Genomic DNA, 22447 nt, shown 5'->3' with positions numbered 1-22447 from the left:
AGTCTTTACTTTGTTTCCATGTTGTACCTTGATCCAAATTGAGTGTGATGAGAGAGAAATCATATCCTTAAAGAAGAGAAGTCTCAGAGGTAACAAGATCAGACAATAAGATATCTGTTTTTTTCCTAAATTAAAGGGAATAGCCCTTGCACTTTGTTCAAATTCCACAGCTCCTTATCTGGATACAGATGGCACTCTCCTTTGCAGACAGCCCAATATTGTTCCCGATTGTTGCACTGATGGAATGAGCAAGTCCTTCAAGATTGAACATCACTCCCATGGTTCTGCTCATCTCATTCAGCATCAGTTCATGGAAATCCCTCCAGGCTTCCCTGAAATCCCGTCCCTCCTGATTTCTAATAGAACAATAGTGATCCATGATATACATATACCACAGTTTGCTAAGCCATTCCCCAATTGAAGGACATTTACTTGGAAACACTATACTTTTGCATTCTACCTCACTTCCTTCCACAGTCATCCTATTTGCTAACTCCAGAAAGATAGCATTATTTCCCAAGTCTATACCAATATCTCACGGTTTGTACCAAAATGGAAACACTTTCAAGGCATCCTTGCACTCGTATATACGTCTTATGTGAGGACCAGTTTAACCAAGGATAGAGTGCCTTATCATTAGTGGGTTGGCTACTGGGTGATGAATTCTTAGATTATTACAGCTTTGGAATAGATAAAAATATACTTCTAGTTCTAAAGTAGTAGCAGCTGATTGGCAGAAAAGAGGAAAAGGGATTTTTTTTAAAAGAATTTCACAGTTATGGGCAGCTAGGTGGTGCAGTGGATAAAGCACCAGCCCTGGAGTCAGGAGTACCTGAGTTCAAATCTGGCCTCAGATGCTTAATAATTACCTAGCTGTGTGCCTTGGGCAAGCCACTTTACCCCATTTGCCTTGCAAAAAAACTAAAAATAAAAAAAAAAGAATTTCACAGTTTTAAGAATATATGTACCATTTAATGACTGACACTCCAAATTCAGAAATAAATTATATTGCTGCTATAAATATGTATTACCCTCTCTGATATCCTCCCCAACTTGCACTTGTCCTCATAGATTGGGTCCTCACAGTGTATCTGTGATCCCTAGGTTCTAACCCTTAGTTCCATAGATCAGCTTTTCATTAACTATGAGAAAAGACCTTTACTAAGATGGGAAGATAAAAACAGTAGCTCCAAAACATTTTCCATATAAACATCATCTCCCACAAATACATGCAGCACCCGGGGGAAAGAGTTAACTCAAACTCAGTATATTAGTGTATCAGAGATGATTAAATTATATGGAAACACCTCTAACCTATATCTGTACCTCTGTACTGCTCTCTATTGTCCAACATGAGCAAGTTATATCTTAGTGGAAGTACCCTATGCTTCACCTAACCTGAAGATATACCATTTCTAGCTGATGCTTCATTTTTTGACCCATAAAGCAAGATCTATCAACCAATGGGGCTTCTTTACTTTGCCTCTCTAGAATGTTAAGGTATCATCAAATCTAGTATCAAGTCTTATAAAAAATAAAACTGGAAGAAGGAGGTATCTCAGATCATGAGGAAAATCTGAGGTCCATTTCATTAGAGGGGATCCTGGACCATTTAGTAAAGTGCTATGGGCTCAGTGTTCTGCCTCAGTCTCTTTTTTTTGTGGGTTGGACAATTTTATCCCCCACAGAACCTTAGATTTCAGCTCTACCCCATTTTACCTTTGAGGAAATGGGCCCATTGAAGGAAAGTGAGGTCTCCAAAGTTTCACATGTCAGTGGCAGAGCTGGGATCTATTGCTGTCTTTGGGCTTTTCCTACCAGCCTTCTTTCAGGGGGAACTGTATCATTCCAAGTCTACACTTAGGAGAAAAATGAATAATGCAAATTTTAAGTCCTGATCTTTATTTCTTGTCCTCAGCTTGTCAGTTTTGCCTTCCTTTTTTTTTCCTCTTTGTACTTTCAGAGGAGGGAGCACTGAAACGGGTCTTGCTCTGAAATACCTTCTCCACAAAGGTTTCCCTGGGGGAAGGAATTCTTCTGTCCCTCAGATTCTTGTCATCGTCACTGATGGGAAGTCCCAAGGAAACATCGCCCTTCCTGCCAGGCAGCTGAAGGAAAAGGGAATTGTGGTCTTTGCTGTGGGAGTCAGGTTCCCAAGGTAAGAAACTCAGGAAGAGGCACCTTCTCATGGCAATCCTAGAAGAAGAGAAAACTGACTGGTGTACGGAGCCTCTAGACTTAGGCTTGTGAAATCTCAAGTCTCCCTCTTGACCAGTATGGACCTCACCTGATGGTCACTCATCCACCTTGGCTTTTCTCTAGCTTTATGTACTTAGCACAGATTTCCTTGAATTATTAAGTATTTTTTTCTATGTATAGCTTATCTCTCCAACTAAACTGTAATAACAAGTTTGATTTATGCAACACTTTAAGGTTACACTTGAGTGCTTTCACTTCAGGTAGATTCTTCTTTTGAATAATGGGTAAGGTGGTTAAAATAAATACCACCTCCATTTTAAGAATGAAGAAAATGAAGCTCAGAATATATTTCTTGTCTCAGGTCACACTGATAATGAATAGAGTTAGAATTCAATTCATTCATTCGAGTGTGCTGAGGATATAAAAAAGAGTCAAAAGATACACCTTGGGGCGGCTAGGTGGCACAGTGGATTGAGCACCGGCTTGGAGTCAGAAGTACCTGAGTTCAAATCCGGCCTCAGACACTTATTACTTAGCTGTGTGGCCTTGGGCAAGCCTCTTAACCCCATTTGCCTTGCAAAACCTAAAAAAAAAAAAAAAAAGATAGACCTTGTCCTATAGGAACTTACAATCTCATAAGAAAGACCACATGTAAACAAATACATATAAAACTTGCTGTCTTTACAAAATAAATATAAATAATTAAAATAGGAAGACATAAGAATTAAGAAAGACTTTTCAAGGAGGAGGGATTTTAGTTGTAACTTTCAGGAAGCCAAGAAGGTCAACCTCAAGTTTTCAGCCTCCAAGTTCAGTCTTCTTTCCATCGCAACACTGTAATTCCCCCCTCTGCCCCCCCCAAAAAAAAACTCTCAAAGAGTTTACTTTGCAGATGAGGAAACTTAGATCCAGAGAAGTCAAATGGCTCCTTATGGGTCTCACAGTTATTAAGTGTCTGAGGACAAGTTTGAATGCAGATCTTCTGATTCAAAATGCAATTTGATAATTTTCTATACCATTTTGCCTGTGACTAGTTGAGTGGAAATGACTACCAGTACCAATTCTAGCTTTTCTGGGGGACATCTGGTAGGTGGCCCTTGTTCAAGAGGAGAATCTACCTGGTCCAAAAGTCTTGACCTCTCCATGCAAAGACATGGGTTTATCAATAAGATAATTCACTCACCTATACCCTCAAAATGGGGGCAATAGGATTATCTATCCCTTGTTGGTGCAAGTCCCTATCTACTCTTGTAACCACAGGAAGAGGAGTTGCTTTAATGTCTCTCTGTTGGCCAGGTGGACAGAACTGCACACCTTGGCAAGTGAACCCAAGGATCAACATATGTTGTTTGCAGAAAGTGTGGATGATGCTACCAATGGCCTGTACAGTACCCTCTCCAGCTTGGCCATCTGCAATGCCACGGCTCCAGGTAAAACTTTTCCTGCTTGCCTGGATAACCTCAGACTTCAGAGAGAAGAGGGAGAAAGGTTGGATATTCCAAGGACAGTTATGAGAGGAAAAGATAAGAAGATACATAAGATGCATAAGATGCTCTTTCATTTTTGCCTTCTCTTCCTGCCACCCTATGCTAGGTCCATAAATAACCTTGCCTCTCATGTTTATCTAACCTGAAGAGAGAGGGCTTGGAGTTTAAAGTCTAGACTGATGGTAGCATTCCTTTGAAAGGTTTAGCTTTGGACCCACTAATTTTTGTGCCAGCCCCAAGAGTTGCTAACCTATCTAAGTGGGTCAAACTTTTCTCCCTGTTTTTTTGAGGAGACATATTTGGAGGTATAGAAATTGCTGCCCCCTTATTCCTTCATCTATCTTTCTTGGTCCCCAAACCAATTTTCTTAGCTCCTGTTTCTCAACTGGATTGATTATTAAGACAGAATTGATGTGGAATGGGTTTTTTACTCCCCTTTGCTAGTTTTCAACCATGGGACAGGAAAATGGAAACAGTGGAGCAGCAGTGAATACAAGAGAAGAAGGCCTTCTTTTCATGTCTGTGTGTGTGTGTATGTGTACATATAATGTACACATATCATGTATGCATTTATATATCTGTCTATATGACATAGTTAATGAAGAGGGAGAGTAGATGATGATTGGATTGGAAAAAAATAGTGGGATGTCCCTGATATGTATTAGCAAGTTCATAAACATGAAAAAGTTGGAAAGCTCCACTTAGACCACTAAGGCTATTGGGTCTCCTGCCCTTCCCTCCTGTTATAATCTTTTCCTATCGCTTGGCTTTCCTTAGGATCCCTTGACCCAAAGTGTGAGCAAATGATTGGTAAAGATGAGTGGAGCTTGTAGTTAGCATCAACAACCAGGGGAAAGCAGGGTGAAATCCCTGGTGTCTGTTTTGGGGATGTTTACCCCAGGTTGCAGAATTGAGCCTCACCTTTGTGAACGAAAGACCCTCGAAAGCATCAGAGAGGTCCCTGGGAATTCTTTATGCTGGAGAGGTTCAAAGAAAACCAATGGAGTATTTTCATCCCTCTGTGCATTCTACAGGTGAGTTCACTATATTCTTTCCATCCTGGGGCCAGATCCAGGACTTTTTGGTTCCTCTAATGAAATTCTGAAAGAAGCAATGTACATGGATGGGGGCGGGGTGCACAGGCAGAGGGAATTGTGGGGTGTTGTTTTACATAAAGATATGTTAGTAGAGCCTTCAGCAGAAGGGATCAGAGCATGGCTTGGCTTGGAGAATGGGATCTGGGCGGTGGGAAGGGGGGGTGGGGGGGAACGACCAACCACAGATCTGCTAATATAGGAAAATGCATAGCTGAAATGACTCATTCATTCACCTCAAGTGAAACTAATTTGGGCTGGTTGATCTAGAAGGTTGGAGATCTGAGCAATAAAAACATTACAATAAGTGTGTGTGTGTATATATATATATATATATATATATATATATATATATATATATATATATATATTATGTATGTATGTATGTATCTTATCAATCTATCTATCTATCTATATAAAATAGCTGCCATTTATATTGCTCTTCAGAAAAGTTTCATAAACAGTATTTTGTTCAATCCTCACAACAACCCTAAGAAGAAGGTAGCTGTTTATTTCCCCAGATTTACAGAGGAGGAGACTGAGGTTCAGGGTTATAGAATATACTTTTTTTAAAATTTTTTTTATATTTTTTAAAAAATTTATTTATTCTTATTTTGTACAAATGATGTTTTTTTATACATTACTAAAATATTCTTGTTTAGGAGTAATGTAATACCCCCTCCCCGCAAAAAATAGACCTGCCTTTTTTTTTAAGTTTTTGCTAGGCAATGGGGTTAAATGGCTTGCCCAAAGCCACACAGCTAGGTAATTATTAAGTGTCTGAGGCTGGATTTGAACTCAGGTACTCCTGACTCCAGGGCTGGTGCTCTATCCACTGTGGCACCTAGCTGCCCCTATAGACCTGCTTTTTGAGGCTGGCTATGAACCCCAAGTCCAGGGCTTTTAATTTAGTAACTTGTTCGTGGAATCAGGCTAGAAATTTGAGAACCAGCAGTGAAAGATGCCTCTGAAGGAAGACTTCTTGGTATAACATCCTGGCTTAGCATTTTGTTTGTTTGGTTTTTTTAAGGGTTTTTTTAAAGGGGGAGGTGGGAGTATTAGTTGTTAAATTCAGCTTGATCTTTATATAATAATGATACTCCCTAAGATTTATATCATGCTTATAGTATGATCACCACTGTTCTTATCACTTTAAAATGATCACAGTTGATCCTCACAATGGGAAACTGAGACAGATAGAAGTTAAATGACTGTCCAGAATTACACAGCTGGAAGTACCTGAGGGATTTGAACTCAGGTCTTCCTGACTCCAGGCCCAGCTTTCTATTATTTACCGTGCTACCTAGCTGCCTTGTTAGAACCATGAGCCTTGAATTGACAAGCATTTAATTTGATTTTAAGCTCTCCTGCCTCTGCTTCTGAGAGATTCAAATCCTGAATCTGAATTACCTGTGTGACTTTGGTCAAGTCATTTAACCTCTCCTCTCTGGTGCTCATTTTTCCCATCTGTAAAATTAGGGGCACACCTCAATGATTTCTCCCAGCTCCCAGTCTGTGTTCTCTAAGGTTCCTATGGGTCTTTGACTCTGTGACTACAGGCAGCCCCTCTAACCCCTGCTACAGAGTCCCAAGAGGGAATGACCAAGAGATCAGGGTGGATCTGGGCACATCCATCTTGTTCCTGGAAAAACCACTCAACATTCTGCTCTTGTGATGAAGGGTCCCTAAATATGGAAGATCATTTTATTCAAGGAAATAGAGATCCTCCTGCTGGGTCTAGAGCCCCATTCAGTTGAAAAAATTCTACTCAACCCCTCCCTCTTTTTTTCCATTTCAAAGGCATGCCTTTACTTGGGTTTGTAATTTAATGAGACCTGGGAGACCTGGCCCTAAATAAGGGAGAGAAATCCTTAATGAGCTGGCACTTTGACAGGCATTGTAGCAGTTCCTGGGAGCCTTAATTGACTCGACTCTTTTCTCCCAGGTAGACTGGAGAATGAAGGAACATCATCATCAAAAGGCTACCTTGGGATGTGCCAGGGAGCCTTACTGCTGGAAACTCTCCCTTCTCTCCTGACCATCCAGAGTTTCCACTGATGGCTCAGAAGCCAACTGTAGATCTAACCTTCAGGAAATGAACACATTCTCCTGGATCAGAAAGAATAGGGAGAGGTTGCTTTATAGAATGATAGAGCAGGAAGGAATCTTTGAAGTTATTCAACCTCAACCCCCTTGGTTTAACAGATGAGGAAAATGAGGCTCACGAGTTGAAGTGACTTTTGTCCAAAGTTAGACACCAGCTACTTAATGACCAAGTTGAGACTGGAACCTTGGTCTCTTGACCCAGGGTTACTCTACTACTCTTCCTCTTTCTATTTCAGTCTTTCCTTTCCCAATAGATTCAATTATGACCCCTAGCTTGGTCCCCATCAGTTGGATTCAGTTTTCAATTATCATTTTTATCTTGCTGGACATTTCTGAATGGATAATCAATCCCACATCTCAAACTCAGCATGTCTAAAACAGAACTCTTTCTCTCCAGACTTCTTTATTTCTCTGAGAGTTACACCATCTTCCTAATAATTTAGGTTCATAACCTTAGTTAACCTTGATTCTTCCCTCTTCCATACATCCCCCATATCTAAATCAAATTTTGTCAGATCTACCTCCAGCATCCTTACCACCTCTCCAAGACTCTTCATTTTCATATTGGTCACCTTCATTCATCTCTTTCTTACCCTTGTCATTGCCTCCTCATTGGTTTCCCAAATCTCAGTTTGTCCCCTCCCCTCTCCAATTCAAGCTTCCCATAGCTGCTAAAGAAATGTCTTTAAAACTCAGATGGAGGGTGGCTAGGTGGCGCAGTGGATAGAGAATGGGCCTTGGAGTCAGGAGTACCTGAGTTCAAATCTGGCCTCAGACACCTAATAATTACCTAGCTGTGTGGCCTTGGGCAAATCACTTAACCCCATTTGCCTTGCAAAAACCTAAAAAAAAAACGCAGATGGACTGTTCCATTCATTTACTTGCTCAGGAATCTTCAATTGCTCCCAATATTTTACAAAATAAAACAGAGAGCAGAAAAAAGAACCAATTTTTTTCACAACTCACTATCCCATTCCCCATTTTTATGCCTTTGTCCCCTTTTCTTTGTCGGGGGGGGGGGGTTCCTTCTTTATGTCTGAAAGCTTTGCCCCATCCTCCCTGTCCTCCACCTCTCCCTAGTGCCATCTTAGCCAAGTTGTTAAAGTTGTTAATTCTTCTGTCTCTGTCTCTCTCTCTCTCTCTCTCTCTCTCTCTCTCCCCTCAAATTATTTCATCTTCATTATCTTTCATCACTCAAGTCTATGTTACATCCCTTCTGCAGATGTATGCTCCTGGGCATTTCCAACTACATTGCACTTTTGTCTTTATAGTCTCAGGGCCCAGCCTTGTCTCTGGTACATATTTACTTAATGATTGATGAATTGAATTGAATCAAGTTCTGTACTTTTTTATTCTTTTTTAGATGGAAAAAAGTTTTCATCACCCACTCGGCCACATGCTACAGGACAGTATGTCCAGGTATGATTTTCTGAGTGACCTTTTGTTTCTGTGTCCCAGAAACAAACCTGGGCATTTTCGTAAAAGGGCTCTAAAAAACAGCTTAGGGCAGGCAGTAGTTGAATATTGCAAGTGCATCTATTTTCTCACCAGGATCACCCAGCTCCTCAAGCCCCAGTCCCAGGAGTTGATAGCCAAATACTTATCTGGGACTGAATTCTTCAAATTGGATTCTGCTTTCACAGAAGCTATGGTTGTGTGTACAATTATCCCTTCCACATGAAGTGGGGTTAGGAGTGCAGGCTCCCCACAATCTCTGAATAAATTTTTTTGATTCTCCCTTTGTCCTAGAGAAGAAGTCTGAATTTTTTCTTTTTTCTTTTATGGAGTGTTTATAGTACCTCATTGTAAAATTTAGATGTTCTTTGTCATCTGCTAGCCTTTACATGTTGTCTGAGGCTTTTACAAACCCCCCCCCCAAATTCCCATTTAATTACTTATGTGAACTTATGAGCTATGAAACCACAATGTGGAAAATTAAGATATGGAAGAGATAACTATTTAAAACTTCATGTTGAAGTAGACTTAACTTGTCATTGATACCATACCTCTAATTTGAAGGTCTTTTGGAATAGTTGAGAAGAATCATGGTAGGGAAGGAATTGGCATCAAAGCCAAGACTACGTGGGAACAGGGTCTGTTCATAACCAACACATTCTGGATACAAGACCTTGGACAAATTTCTTAAAGTTTACATGATTTAGGCATCCTTCTAAGACTATGAATAGTAGAGATGTTGACTTGCATTAGTGAAGGGCTTTCCCTACATCAATGAAATCACAGGTCTAATCCCTTAGAAAAAATTGCATTTGAAAGTTGAAAACCCTTCCAACCAATATCTTGGGAATTGTGGTGACATTACATACCTTGTGCCTTTGAATTCTTTATCCCTAATCAAAACTCAAAACCAAATGCTGTCTTGTGTATCCTGGCAGGCAGGGAGAATAATGATTTTCAAGATTCTTTCTATGCCAATTTTGTCCAAAATTAACTACATTTGGTTTTAAATAAAAAGAAGTAGCTTCATTTAAAGCCAGTAGTCCCTATAAACCAACAAAAAAGTTTTAAATTCCCCAGCCTTAAATTTCATAGCAGGCTCTGGGTTCAATCAAAACTTTCCCATGCAGTAATTAGGATGAGCAGGGCCATACTTATTCTGATAAATGATTATTCAGTAAGAGAACTATAGATGTGATTTGTTAATTAGTTAACTTTCTGTGATTAATTAGCTATTTGTTCTTCCTAGCTATAAATATTATAGTCAGTTGTTGACTTGAGAAAATATTTCCATTGAACAGATGGAGATCCTAGGATCAAAAAGGCCATATACAGATGAGGAAACTGAGCCCCAGAGAGGTTAAATAATGTACCCACAGTCACACAAATAATAAGGAAGATTTTGAATCCAGATTGCCTTATTCAAAGATAGTGCTTTCCCTACTACACAGTATTACTAACTAATGTTAGTACTTTTGGTTGGGACAACAAAGCATTGTTGATCCTGGCTTAAGAGCCCAGGCCTGCTTTTCAGTTCCATGCCACACCATCACTTTGCCTCTGACTAATTGGGTTTTTGATTAATGTACATCCCTTTCAAACTCTGCCTGTTAGATCCTTGTGATTCCCAGCCCTGCCAGAATGGAGGCACATGTGTTCTAGAGGGATTAGACAAGTACCATTGTCTCTGCCCCATTAGCTTTGGAGGAGAGGCCAACTGTGGTAAGTATTTGTTGTCTTACCCATCAGTATTTCTCTCTCTCTTTCTCTCCTTTAAGTTTTTGCAAGGGGTTAAGTGGCTTGCCCAAGGCCACACAGTTAGGTCATTATTAAGTGTCTGAGGCCAGATTTGAACTCAGGTACTCCTGACTCCAAGGCCGATGCTCTATCCACTGCGCCACCTAGCTGCCCCCCACCCCCCAATCAATTTTTCTTGATCTATAACAATTGTTTTGGAAGCAGCAACTTGATGGAGAACCATGCAAAGTCTGATCAGGCCATTCCCTTTAGTTTAGTTGAATTTTCTAACCTCTTTGTAGAAGCCCTCTCTGGAATGTCTTTTGCTCTCAGTTCTTATGAATAAATCCATGTCACAGAGCCATGATGGAGGGCAAGATGATCCTACTCACCTACATGAAGACATTTCAAAATGTAAATAATTGTTGCTGGTCACAAGTAGTAGATGCCTTTGGACCCCCAGCTGCAATTTATATCCATGTCAGCTTGGGCTCATAATTGTGATGTCTTTCTTCTACCTTCTGGAGAAGCAAGATATGGTCCACAACATTAGGCTACTTATAATACAGGGAGAAGAGGGGCAATCTTGCGATGAATTTGAGTGTATCTCTATCAAATCAACCAGAATTTAAGTTCCTATTTTGTGATAGGCACTCTGCTTAGTGCTAGAGATGTAAAGAGAGCAAATAGTGTCCCTAACTTCATGGAGCTCCCATTCTAATGGGAGAGACAAAAGGATCTCATTGCATACAAGATATGGATTAAATAGAGGTAATCATAAACCAACATCACTCTCCTGGGGAAGGCTTCTTATTGAAGTCATATAGCCAAGACTCGAAGAACTTGAAGTCTTGAGGAAAGCCAGGAAGAAGAGAGGAGGAGAAAGATTATTCAAGGCAAGGACCACAGCCCTGGAAGGCATTGAATCAGGAGCTGAAGAGTTATGGTGAAGAGCAGCAAGGAGACCAAGGTCACTGGATCATCCAGTGGAGTAGTGTGAGAAGACTGGAAGGATAGGAAGGGGCCAGGTTGTGCGGGCCTTTGAAAGCCAAACAAAAGATTTTATATTTGATTCTAAAGGTAGAGTGGGACCATTGAAGCTCACTGAACAGAGGGTGACGTGGTCAGAATCAGATCTGTACTTTTGGAAACTCCTTTTGGCAGCTCAGTGGAGAATGGAACAGAGTGGGGAGAGCCATGAGGCAGGGAGACCCTCCACCAATCTGTAGCTATCTCTCCTTGGGCCTAACCTCTTTAGGCTTCAAATTTTTCTCATCTCATGGGAATGTGAATGCTTTTCTTGTCCACTTAAATATTTGTTTTAGAAATCAAAATTTTTAAAATGGATGTTGAGTGGTTTTATAACCACAAAACAATGCTTCCTTTTTGTATACAACTTGTCTCCAAAGTTTCTAATGAGCTCTTGATAACCAGATCTAATAGCCTTTTTCCTATCCTCATCCTGCTTGACTTTTCTGTAGCATTTGACACTGGATCTGATTCTTTTGGATATTCTTACCTCTGGATTTTCACGATTATGATTTCTCTTCTTGTTTTATCACCTCTTTCTTAGTCTACTTACTGGATCTTCATGTCCCATTCACTAACTTTGGGTTTATCTTTTATCTCTATACTATCTAATTTGGTGATCTCTAATGGGTTCAATCATCTTTATGTATATGATTCAGAGATTTGTATATCTACCTTTAACTTCTCTCCTAATCTCCAATCTCACTTCACCAACTGCCTATTAAATATTGCAGATTAAATGGGAAGAGACATCTCAAAATCTCACCTGTTCAAAACAAAATATACTCTTTCCTCCATGTCTTCCTGTCTTTGGAATTCCCTTATTATTGAGGGCACCAACAACTTTCCACTTAATCAGGTTTGCAGCCTTAGTGTCATTTACTCAATTCCTTCTTCACTCCACATCACCAATTAGTTGCCAAATTTGGTCATTTCTACCCTCACAGCTCCTCTCATATGTCCCTTATTTCCCCTCACACTGCCTCCACTCTTTTTTCAGTCCTCTGACTGATCTCCCTTCTCAAATCTCTTCCCCATTTCAAGTCATCCTCCACAAAAATGCCCTGGTGATTTCTCTGAAGTATAGGTCTAACCATGTTTCCTACCTGCTCTGTAAACTGGATCCATTCCACCTTCATAAAGTCATCTGGCCTTTGTATATCCTTTTCAGCCTATTTCCTTTGTATATTTAGACTTCTTACATTTTACTCCCCCTACACACATTATGATCCAGTCTTAATGTTCTACCTTTTTCCTATTGATTGATTGATTGACAATGGTGATGATTTCTTTCCTTTCAGCACCAAAGTTGAGCCTGGAATGCAGGGTCAACCTCCTCTTCTTGCTGGACAGCTCATCTGCTACAACCCTGGAGGGCTTCCTTCAGGCCAAGGCCTTTCTAAAGAGGTTTGTCCAGGCTGTGGTGAGCATGGACTCTCCAGTCAATGTGGCAGTGGCCCAGTACAGTCAGGAGGTGGAGATCCCAATCCAAATGGGCAAATACCAGGACATACCCAGCCTCATGAAGAGCCTAGACAGCATGCATTTCACTGGAGGAGCCACATTGACAGGCAGAGCTCTGGAACATATTGCTGACCATGGCTTTGGGAGGACACTTCCTTCAGGAGAATCTTATGATCCCCAGCCACTCCAGGTGGTGGTCCTGCTTACTGACTCAAGGTCTCAAGACCTTTTGGCAGAACCAGTAAGATACGCCCATGATCGGAAACTCTTCATCATTGGGGTGGGTCGAGAGTTTCTGAGAGGAGAACTGGAAGAAATCACTGGCAACCCAAAGCAGGTGATAACCTACTCCAACCCTCAGGACCTTTTCAACAAAATACCTGAACTCCAGAAAAAAATCTGTAGTCTCCAGAGGCCAGGTGAGATGTTTATTCACCACCAGATAATGAATATTGGATTGGGAAACTCCCTCTCAAAAGGTATCTTGGTCCAGTAATCCAGTGCTCATTGAAAGACATATCCCTCCTAATAAAAGACATTCATATCCAGTCAATAAAGTGTTTAAAAGTATGCTAAGTGTTGGGTATACAAATATAAGTTTTCAAAAACTAAAAAGACATTCCCTGCCCTCAGGTGGAAAAGTGATATTAAAAAAGATTTCATATATATATATATATATATATATATATATATATATATATATAGAGAGAGAGAGAGAGAGAGAGAGAGAGAGAGAGAGAGAGAGAGAGAGAGAGAGAGAGAGAGAGAGAGAGAGAGAGAAAGCGAGAAAGCAAAAAGTAAGGAGATATCCAGTGCAGGGGAATGAGAGAATAGTCCAAAGAACTCAAAAGCTATATAGCTGGTGAGAAAGGAGGAAAGATTGCAGAGTCCTTTTTTTTATTTTTAATTTTAAATTTTCTTTTGGAGCCACTTTCTTAAATAGAGGCCTTAGAGCTTATGGCCCTGCCCTCCAGTCAGAAGGACAGAGTACCAGCAAGATTCAGTCTTGCAGGGAAGTCAGATTTCCCAATGACAAATTAGTTTCCTGGGGAAGGAAGAATATCTAGTATATCACAAGGCCAGGATGTGATTGAAAAGCAAATTGCTGAAGAGAACATTGATATAATATAAATTGACTACAAATAAAGGCAACTTAGAGAAATAATATGATATGTTGCTTTTATGGGTGATTTTATAGCTTTCCTAGGAGACAGTAAGACAAGTCTCTACATCAGGGAAATCACAAGTGTACTCTGTAGGTAACCTAAAGTGGTTTCACAGAACTCATCAACTATTATGTTGAAATAAATCTTTATTTAGTACAATGTGTTTGTCCCAATAGCTGTTGTCTCCCCAATTGCTCTCTAATATCAAATATAGGAGTCTCATTATATAATGTGCATGGGTCAGATTGTCTCCCCCAAATGTAACACATGCATCTTTCTCTGCTAGTTCATAAGGGAGCAGGTTGTCCTGTCCTGTGATACCTGCATTAGACCATGGCATCAGGGAAGTGATGCCAAGACAAGCAGATGAATTAGATTTGAGTGAGGGGGTGCTGTGCTAAGTCACCAGCCTCACTTTCTCCTCAAGAGCCATCTGGGTCCAGTGGCCAGATAGGAATCAGGACAATTGGAAATTGTCCAGAATGCAAGGCAGTCAGGGTGAAGTGACTAGCCCAAGGTCACACAGCTAATAACTGTCAAGTATCTGAGACCAATTCCCACTCCAGCCCTCCTGACTCCAAGTGCTTTATCTACTGCACCACCTAGGCATCACACCTTTCTTGTGTCATAAATGCCATTGGTGAGACAGGTAAGTGGTGCAGCAGATAGAGCACTAGCTCTGGAGTCAAGAGGACCTAAGTTCGAATGAGATCTCAGACACTTAATAATTACTTAGCTGTATGACCTTGAGCAAGTCACTCAACCCCTTTATATTGCAAAAAAAAATCCCAATGGCAGCCTGGTGAAACTTATAGATCTCTTCTCAAACCCGTGTTTTTAAATGTATAAAATAAGTAGAATTACAAGGGAAGTCAACCAAATATATTGCTGTAAAGTTATCAGCTTTTTCTTTTTAAGCTCACTGGTCCCAGGACCTCCTGGACCAGATGCTGATTCATTGGCATGTTTGTGTTCCTTTAGGCTGCCAGTCACAGTCACTGGACCTGGTTTTTCTATTGGATGCATCAGCCTCAGTGGGAAGAGCAAATTTCTTGAAGGTCCGGAGCTTTGTAAGGGGGAGTTCCCTCCAGTTCAACATCAACCGGGATGTGACCCAGATAGGCCTGGTCATCTTCGGCAGCAGGGTCCAGACCACCTTTGCCTTGGACACACACCCTTCTAGCCCCAGCCTCCTGCAGGCCATCAGCCAGGCCCCTTACCTAGGGGGGGCAGGTTCCACCGGGAGCGCCCTCTTGCATGTCTACAATGAGGTGATGACCATTCAGAAAGGAGCCCGACCTGGTGTGACCAAGGCGGTGGTTGTGATGACAGAAGGGATTGGAACTGAAGATGCCATTGTGCCAGCTCAGAAGCTTCGAAACAATGGCATCTCTGTCCTGGTCATAGGTGTGGGACCTGTCCTGAAGGAGACGCTGCTAAGACTTGCAGGCTCTCATGACTTCCTAATACATGTGGCTTCTTATGAAGACCTAGAGAATTACCAAGACTTATTCATTGAAAGGATATGTGAAGGTAAACTGTGAGCACTTGTTAATGGTTTCTCATTCTAGGTCTGGGGGGAATTGTAGTTCTCTTATAGTGACCTGGTTTTTTTCCTGTCAAAAGGCATGTGGGTCATAGTTTTGGAGACATAAAGGATCTAAGAGATCAACCAATACAACTCTTCATTTTATAGATTTAACCTCCAAAAGGCCAGGAGTTGAGCTGAGTCATCTCACTTAAAAAACTAGGAAGGTTTTTGTTTTTTTGTTTTTTTAGCTGGAAGTACAAAACATATTTCAAACACCTAAGGAATAGTTACTAGGGATGTTAACAAGCAGAGAGGAAAGAAAATAAAATCCAGGCTGTCCTCCCAGTTCTGCTACTTACCAGTTCTTTAACTTTGGTCAAGTGACATCTCTCTGGATCCTAAACTTCCTCATCTCTAAAATGAGTAGATGGACTAGATCAGAGGTTAAATGTTGAATTACAAACTTCTTTGACTCTCCATGAAGCCAAGTTACTCTTTCCATTTAATGTTTTTCAATGAATGAAAATATACATTACAAAGGAAATAAAAAAATTATTGAAGATTAGAGTTCACAGGTTTAAGAACTCTTGGAATAGAGAGATGGTCCTGAGATTTTTTTTTAGTTTTTTATTTAAGGTAATGGGGTTAAGTGACTTGCCCAAGGTCATACAGCTAGGTGTCTGTGTCCATATTTGAACTCAGGTCCCCCTGACTTTAGGACCAATGCTTTATCCACTGCACCACCTAGCTGCCCAGTCCTGAGATTTCTTCCAACTCCAACATTTTTTTTTTAGGTTTTTGAAGGCAAATGAGGTTACACAGCTAGATAATTATTAAGTGTCTGAGGCCAGATTTGAACTCAGGTACTCCTGACTCCAGGGCTGGTGCTCTATCCACTGTGCTACCTAGCTGCCCCCCAACTCCAGCATTCTAAGAATGTTTCTTTGTCCCAGTTCTATTTTAGTGCTGAGATGTGCCATTGTCTATTCAGTCTTGGGAAAAACAGTGTGTTTATGGCCATCTTCTCCACCCCCTGGTGATTTTTTTGTTAGATTTGTTTAGTTTGCCTTAGACCTGCCCTAGTCAATCTATGCGAAGACCCCTGGCTTGACAGCCCTTTCCAGGTCAACAATTTCTCCATTCTAGAAGCCAAGCGTCCAGTCAACCTCTGCAAACCCAGTCCATGCATGAACGATGGGACATGCATTCTTCAGAATGGCAGCTACCGATGTGAGTGCAGAGGATGGGAAGGCCCCCACTGTGAGAACAGTAAGTGAGATAGTTACTAATCATTTAATTTGGGGGGGAGGTTGAAAGAAAGACATGAATTTTGCCAGGTTTTCCAAGTCTTTGGAGCTATTAGCTCCTAAGATACTTATCTAAGATAAGAACAGTTTAATCAATAATCAATTTTTTTAAAAAATGAGATCCAAATTTTTGCTCCTCCATAGTAGTTTTTTATGATCAAACTTTGTGTTTGCTCATTTTTCTAGTTAATTTCTTGACATCTAATCAGCTTTTGATTTCTCTACTATATTATTGCCTTGATTTCAGGTAGTTCTTCAAACTCCTTATAACTATTAAGTCTTTTGCTTTTTGCTCTTCTTCATTTACAAACTGGGATGAAGCCTGGGGAACAATGAAAACTCAAATCTCAAAAGTTTCCCAATTTTTAAAAAATCTAATAAAAACCAAACTGATCATTTCAGTTGGACCCTTATATATGCATCCTTCGACCAAGTTAGAGGCAGAGAATATTTGTTAGGGTCTTCTGTTTGGTACTTTTTGGTTAATGGCCTGGAAAAGGCCCTGTTCATATCACCATTTTAGGGAGATAAAGGTGGGGGGCAAGTATTCTTCAATTTATCAGGATAGATCTAAGACAAAATTTCCTTTATTTACCTCTATATTCTTGTCCCTTCACCAGGAATTTTGAGGGGTGATTCTCCCAGACCACAAGGCTTACCTCAGTACTCCTCAAACTGGCAACAACAGTACCAATCACAGAATTTGCACCTGGGCAGTTGATTCTGCATTGTGCCTCGTGGCAATTCTATGTGGCCATCACTTTCAGCCAATAATGTGTATAACTACTCAAAATCCATCATGTTGCCTGGTAAGGGATACCCCAACTCAGAGACAGTGCTACTTAACAACACTGCTTGGCAGCAAATGAATTCATTAATTATTGGTTATCTTTTTTAGAAGAATTCAACATATCAAAATAGAAGTCAATATTTATTTTTACCTAATGTCAACTTCCTAAAGCACATTTAATCTTTTCTGTATGGATATACCAAAAGGACCTTTCCTTGTCAAAGAGCAGCAGCATTGATGGGCCAACTTGTTGACTTTGGTTGGTGTTTGGTGTGGAAGTCAGGAATGATTATTGGGATAACGACTGTACAGACAGTTGATGGTGCCAGTTACATATTGCTTACTTGGAAGAGTTAACCCCTGAGTTTTAGGACTTTAAATTTTTCAGCATTATGTATCCACTTTAAATTTGGAAAACTGACTCAAGGTATGTGGATGTTCGATAAATAATCTGTAACACATAGTTGTACTTGGGAGTATTCTTCAGTATGAACTTCACAGTGCCAAGTGAGACTTGCCAAATGGAACTCTAAAGCCAACAGAATGGAGATTACCTACTTGACTTTTGTTTTGTTTTAAACATGGGGAGGAAACCTATTGAGGACAGAATAATAGATCCAGACCTGAGAGGGAAATGGAACACTGGAAGTCTATGCATTCAGGATATGCTCTCTCAGATAAATTGTGACCGGATTAATATTATTATTGTTTATACTTCTTGATGGTCTTTCTTCCCTCCCTTTTAGTTGTTATTTTCATTATTTTAGAGTGGGAGAAGAGCAGAGAAAGCCTTAAATTAAAAAAATAAGTTTGTGAACATAATATGTTTTGCTCCTTAAGAGAGAGATCAACCAGGTTTTATAATAAACCATTAAGGACAATGCCTAGTTGGCCAGTTTTTTAACAGGACTTGGTGAAACAAAAAGTGATTGGTTTGGAAAATGTTCAGTTTTTCTAGTGCCTTGGCTGGGCCCATGCCTTTATTTGAATTCTATCCAGTCTACTTTCTTAGTGGAGGCCTCTGCACAATAATACCCCAAATTCAGATCCTCTTTAAAGAGTACACTTAAGGTCTTAAAATATAAATCTACTTTAAAATCAGTAACAAAACTAAAAAAAGCAATGCAGCTATGGCAAAGTCCCTATCACATCTACTAAAAGCATCGGCTATTTAGTTTGGGAATTGTCTCTGGATCACATACCTCTCCAAAGATCCTTTTTTCTATAAATGCTTTTATCTATTTGAAGACTTGGCTGTGACTCTGCCATCTTTCCAATCTACAGCTCTTCTTTGTCCTCTACTGAAGCCAGCTAAAGGTCTTCAGTATGTAACTTGGTGTTGGAGCTTTCAAAGAACAGATATGATACAGCAAATCACCTTCTATGAATGTGATCTCTGGGGTGTATGTTTGTGTCTGAGAACATATGTATTAAAGGTATATTTTGATTTTCCTTCATAACTTTTAGTTATTGCATTTATGTTAGAAAGAACACTGGCTTTGGGTCAAATCCCAGCTCTGTTGCTTCATCTCTGTGTAATATTGGGCAACTTGCTTGCCCTCCCTGGGCCAAACAATTCATTTATAAACTGAGCAAACTGGATTAGATTGGGGTTCTTAATCTTTTTCACAAGTTTTATTTTGTGTCATGGACCCCCTCTAATAGTCTGGAGAAGTCTATGATTCCTTGATGTTTTTAACTAATTGAAGGAAATACTAAATTTTAGGTAGAAATAATTCTCTTCTATCTAAGTTCATGGACTTCATGTAGTCTACTCATGGAGGATCCTTCACGACTCAACTCTAATAGACCAAAAAGGTCTGGACTAGATGATAGGATGAATTACAGCTCTAAATTTTTGGCCCTAGAGATTCTCTTTGGCTGATACAATGGCACCACCACTAGAAAATCTCATTGCCAATTAAAGATTAATCAGAGACTTCAATTATCAATTATAGACCACTTCTTGAATGTCTTATGAAGTATTCCCTGTAAACATTTTTGCCAAAAGGAATGGTTATCTTTTTCTTAAATTTCAAGTAGGATGATTTTCTCTATAAGACTGCTTTTGGACTGAGGGATCTTGTCTTGTCCTTCATTGGTGGAGAAAACTGTTCATATTGATAAAAAAAAATCAGATTTAAAAGAATACCAGATATTCATTAGTAAAAGGCTAAAACAAATATAGGTGAAGTGATCACATATGAAACATGGTAAATGACTGACATCATGCTATTATTTTATAATTATTTCTCCAAGGACCTTCAGTGTGATGGAACTTACCCTGAGCAATCAGTACCCAGGTTTTGGTTTCTTGAGAATGGAATCACAAGGAGATTGTGTTAAGCAAGTTTTGATTTTTTTGAAAGGAGGAAGGGTATGCCCCCCAAAACCTTCATGATAGCAAATACTATTATTGAATAGCTTAATCATAAAAAAATGACTTTTAAAGCTGGAATCTTACTCAAATGTGTATGGCGTTCAGCTTAGAAGTAATTTGTTTCATATCAAGGACTGCAGTTATTGCTGAATGTAATATAAATTTGATTTTGCACATGAATCCCTATTCCCCCAGATAACTCCATAAAACATGAGAAAAAAACCCAAAATTTACTTCTTTATTTTTTAAAAAATATCTAAAACATCAAGAACAAGTTTATGACAAAGGAAATAAATGCCCTGTGATTAGAAAGACAATGAGAATTACAAAGATTTTTGGTCTGGGGTAGAAGGTAGGAAGGTTGAGGTGAAGATGAAATGTCTGAAAACCTTTTAAGCAACAACAAATATACACTGTATGTTTATTTTTTCTATCAAAGAAAAAGGACAGGGCCACCAAGTGGAATGTAATCATCTGTTAGTTGGGATTTATTTGTTTTTTAAGTGGGTGGGTAAAATAAGCTCCAGTTCCCATTCAGAAAATTACACATTATTTTTCTTGGAGGAAACCTGGGCACTGTCTACCAAGGGAGGAAAAAGAGTACTGTTAATGCCTTGAATTTGAGGCAGTTAATCCATAGATTAGAGCTAACCTGATAAAGAGAAAAGGAAATTTTTATCTTTTCATTGAACCTGATTAATGAAATATCTTTCAGCTATTTGTGAGATGCTGTTTTTTTAAGACATGGATAAAAACACTTGGATCTATGTAGAATATGCATGTGAAACTGTGTATCCCCTCAAAAATGGCTTTTACATATATATACAGGCTTCAAGGTAATGATATTTCTGTTACTTAATCAAATCTTGTCCTCATGATAAATGAAACGTTCTTTTGTCTTTTATAATAGTGAATAAGGGCCTTTTACTAATAACTTAACCAAAGTAGAGCCATATAATCTTTTTTTTCTCCCCTCTGAAAAGACAACACCCTTTCACAAATGGGCTTTTTGTTCCAAAAAGCAGTTCTACACTATTTCTGCATGCAAGGAATCACAAACCAAAAAGCCTGAAACTGAGAATTTGAACTATCTTATTGTACAACTGCTCTGGGTTTGAGTCATTAACCCTGGAGCCCAGGTCCCTCAAATGGGCAAAAGTGAACTTTTTTTTGCCCAGAGATGATGTTGAGATTAAGTCATCTTGGTAACTGGAGCTAAAATTCCAAGTAGGAGAACCATTCAGGTACCTAGATTCCTTACACATTTCCTCCCCTTCCCCACCTCCAAAAAACAAAAACAAAAAACAAAATCTCTTGTTATGGAACTATGAACTAAATTTCAATAATGCAGTTGATAAATTTGTATGTAGAAATACACAAACCATCCCTAAAGAACAACAGCATTCCTGTTTAAAAAATGAGTTAGGAATACTATGAAAGTCCTTTCCTTAGGTGTTATTCCCTTGCTGGTGAAAAGGGACATGAGCATCCTTCCTTTCTCCCCACTACCTTGAGGAGGTGCAGGAATCCTTAGCCAAAGTTCACAGTTGTTTCAATCCTTTCTTTTCCTTCTTTTTCTTCCAGACTCCCCAATCCCAGTGTTGTCTGTTTTTATGTCAGACTTAACTAGGGAGAATTTGTCATCCAAGGTCCATCTCAATCATGTCAGTTTTTATTGGAAGATCATTTCCTAACTTGCTCCTTTCTTCTCCCATTCCTGGAAAACACAAATACCCCCCACACCCCCCCCAAAAAAAAATAATTATTTTTTTTTGTAGTAGAATTTTTTTCTACAGGTCAAAGTGGTGCTTTAAATGATCTTCTGATTTAGTTATTTGTCCAAGTATATCTGTGAGATATGATGTACCAGTCTCAAACTAGTATGTGTAGATCACCCAAAAGAGCAATGGGATAGATGAGTGTGAGCAGTCTACTGCAGGTCAAAGAGATTCTCCGAAAAAAACAAAATATATGAAATTAAAAGGATGTGGGCTGGTTAAATAGAAAGAAAAGAGATCCCCCAGTCTCTGCCACTGATAGTCACATCATGTCAAGATCTAAAGGAAGATCTCCCAGTGTGTTGTACAGAAGATTTATAGAAGGGTGCATACCAAAGGCCCACAAAGAGAAGGCTTCAATGGGTTGCAATCTGTACTGTTGCAACATGAGTACAGAGACACAGATGAGATCAAAGAAATGGAATTTTATGCATCAAAAATACTTGTACATCCCTCTAAAGCCTGTCTTCCTTGGTTCTAGGTAATGCATTCTCACAAATCTGCATTCTCACATTACACTCATATCATCATCGGTACAACAGAAGAGTTTGGGGTTAGAAATTTATTTCCTAGGCTGGTTTCTGTGCTCAATCCCCCAAAACTGAAAATATTCACATCAGTTTAAAGAGATTATGTTTCTGTGAAAGGTGCTTTGGGGTAGATTCACAAAAAAAGTCTCCTGCATGGTAGAGGAACAGAAATAAGGGGAAGATTTTGTTCTAGTTTCCTTTATCCCAAAGAACCAGTGAGTAGCCCCAGGCAAATTATAATTTTTTTGCAAAGCAGCAGATGATGCATTAAATTTCCTATCCCTGCAGGGAAACACCAAGGAATATTATTCCAGGAAAAAAAAGCAACTGGCAGTGAAAATTTAAATCTTGAAAGAGACCTAATGAGGGATTGGTTCCTGTGATCTGTTTAACC

At 39.5% G+C, this 22447-nt stretch overlaps 2 protein-coding genes across 6 annotated transcripts in view; one reads left to right on the top strand and one right to left on the bottom strand.

Moving 5' to 3' along the window:
- Positions 1-20435, top strand: part of VWA2 (von Willebrand factor A domain containing 2) — a 49402-nt gene extending 28967 nt beyond the window's left edge. Inside the window, exons 6-15 of one of the 3 annotated variants that reach the window (XR_012477876.1) lie at positions 1964-2158; positions 3496-3629; positions 4588-4720; positions 8250-8305; positions 9956-10063; positions 12409-12990; positions 14719-15270; positions 16415-16537; positions 17196-17384; positions 18650-20435. Coding sequence is in view for 2 of the 3 variants with exons in the window: in XM_074233629.1 (XP_074089730.1) it covers positions 1964-2158; positions 3496-3629; positions 4588-4720; positions 8250-8305; positions 9956-10063; positions 12409-12990; positions 14719-15270; positions 16415-16537; positions 17196-17296 (1984 nt within the window). In the remaining variant the exon portion in view is untranslated. Of the gene's footprint in view, positions 1-1963; positions 2159-3495; positions 3630-4587; positions 4721-8249; positions 8306-9955; positions 10064-12408; positions 12991-14718; positions 15271-16414; positions 16538-17195 lie in introns of all 3 variants that reach the window. The other 2 variants (XM_074233629.1, XM_074233630.1) reach the window with 2 other exon arrangements.
- The window catches only part of AFAP1L2 (actin filament associated protein 1 like 2), a 130369-nt gene continuing 127039 nt past the window's right edge, over positions 19118-22447 (bottom strand). For all 3 annotated transcript variants that reach the window (XM_074233628.1, XM_074233626.1, XM_074233627.1), the window contains one exon: positions 19118-21462. In XM_074233628.1, the coding sequence (XP_074089729.1) occupies positions 21436-21462 (27 nt within the window). In that variant the 3' untranslated portion in view covers positions 19118-21435. The remainder of the gene's footprint in view (positions 21463-22447) is intronic.

The sequence above is a fragment of the Macrotis lagotis genome, chromosome 4 (genome assembly GCF_037893015.1).
Source record: "Macrotis lagotis isolate mMagLag1 chromosome 4, bilby.v1.9.chrom.fasta, whole genome shotgun sequence".
Classification (NCBI taxonomy): Eukaryota; Metazoa; Chordata; class Mammalia; order Peramelemorphia; family Peramelidae; genus Macrotis; species Macrotis lagotis.
Note: the sequence above shows the minus strand (reverse complement) of the source record. Positions and strands in the feature narration are given on the sequence as shown.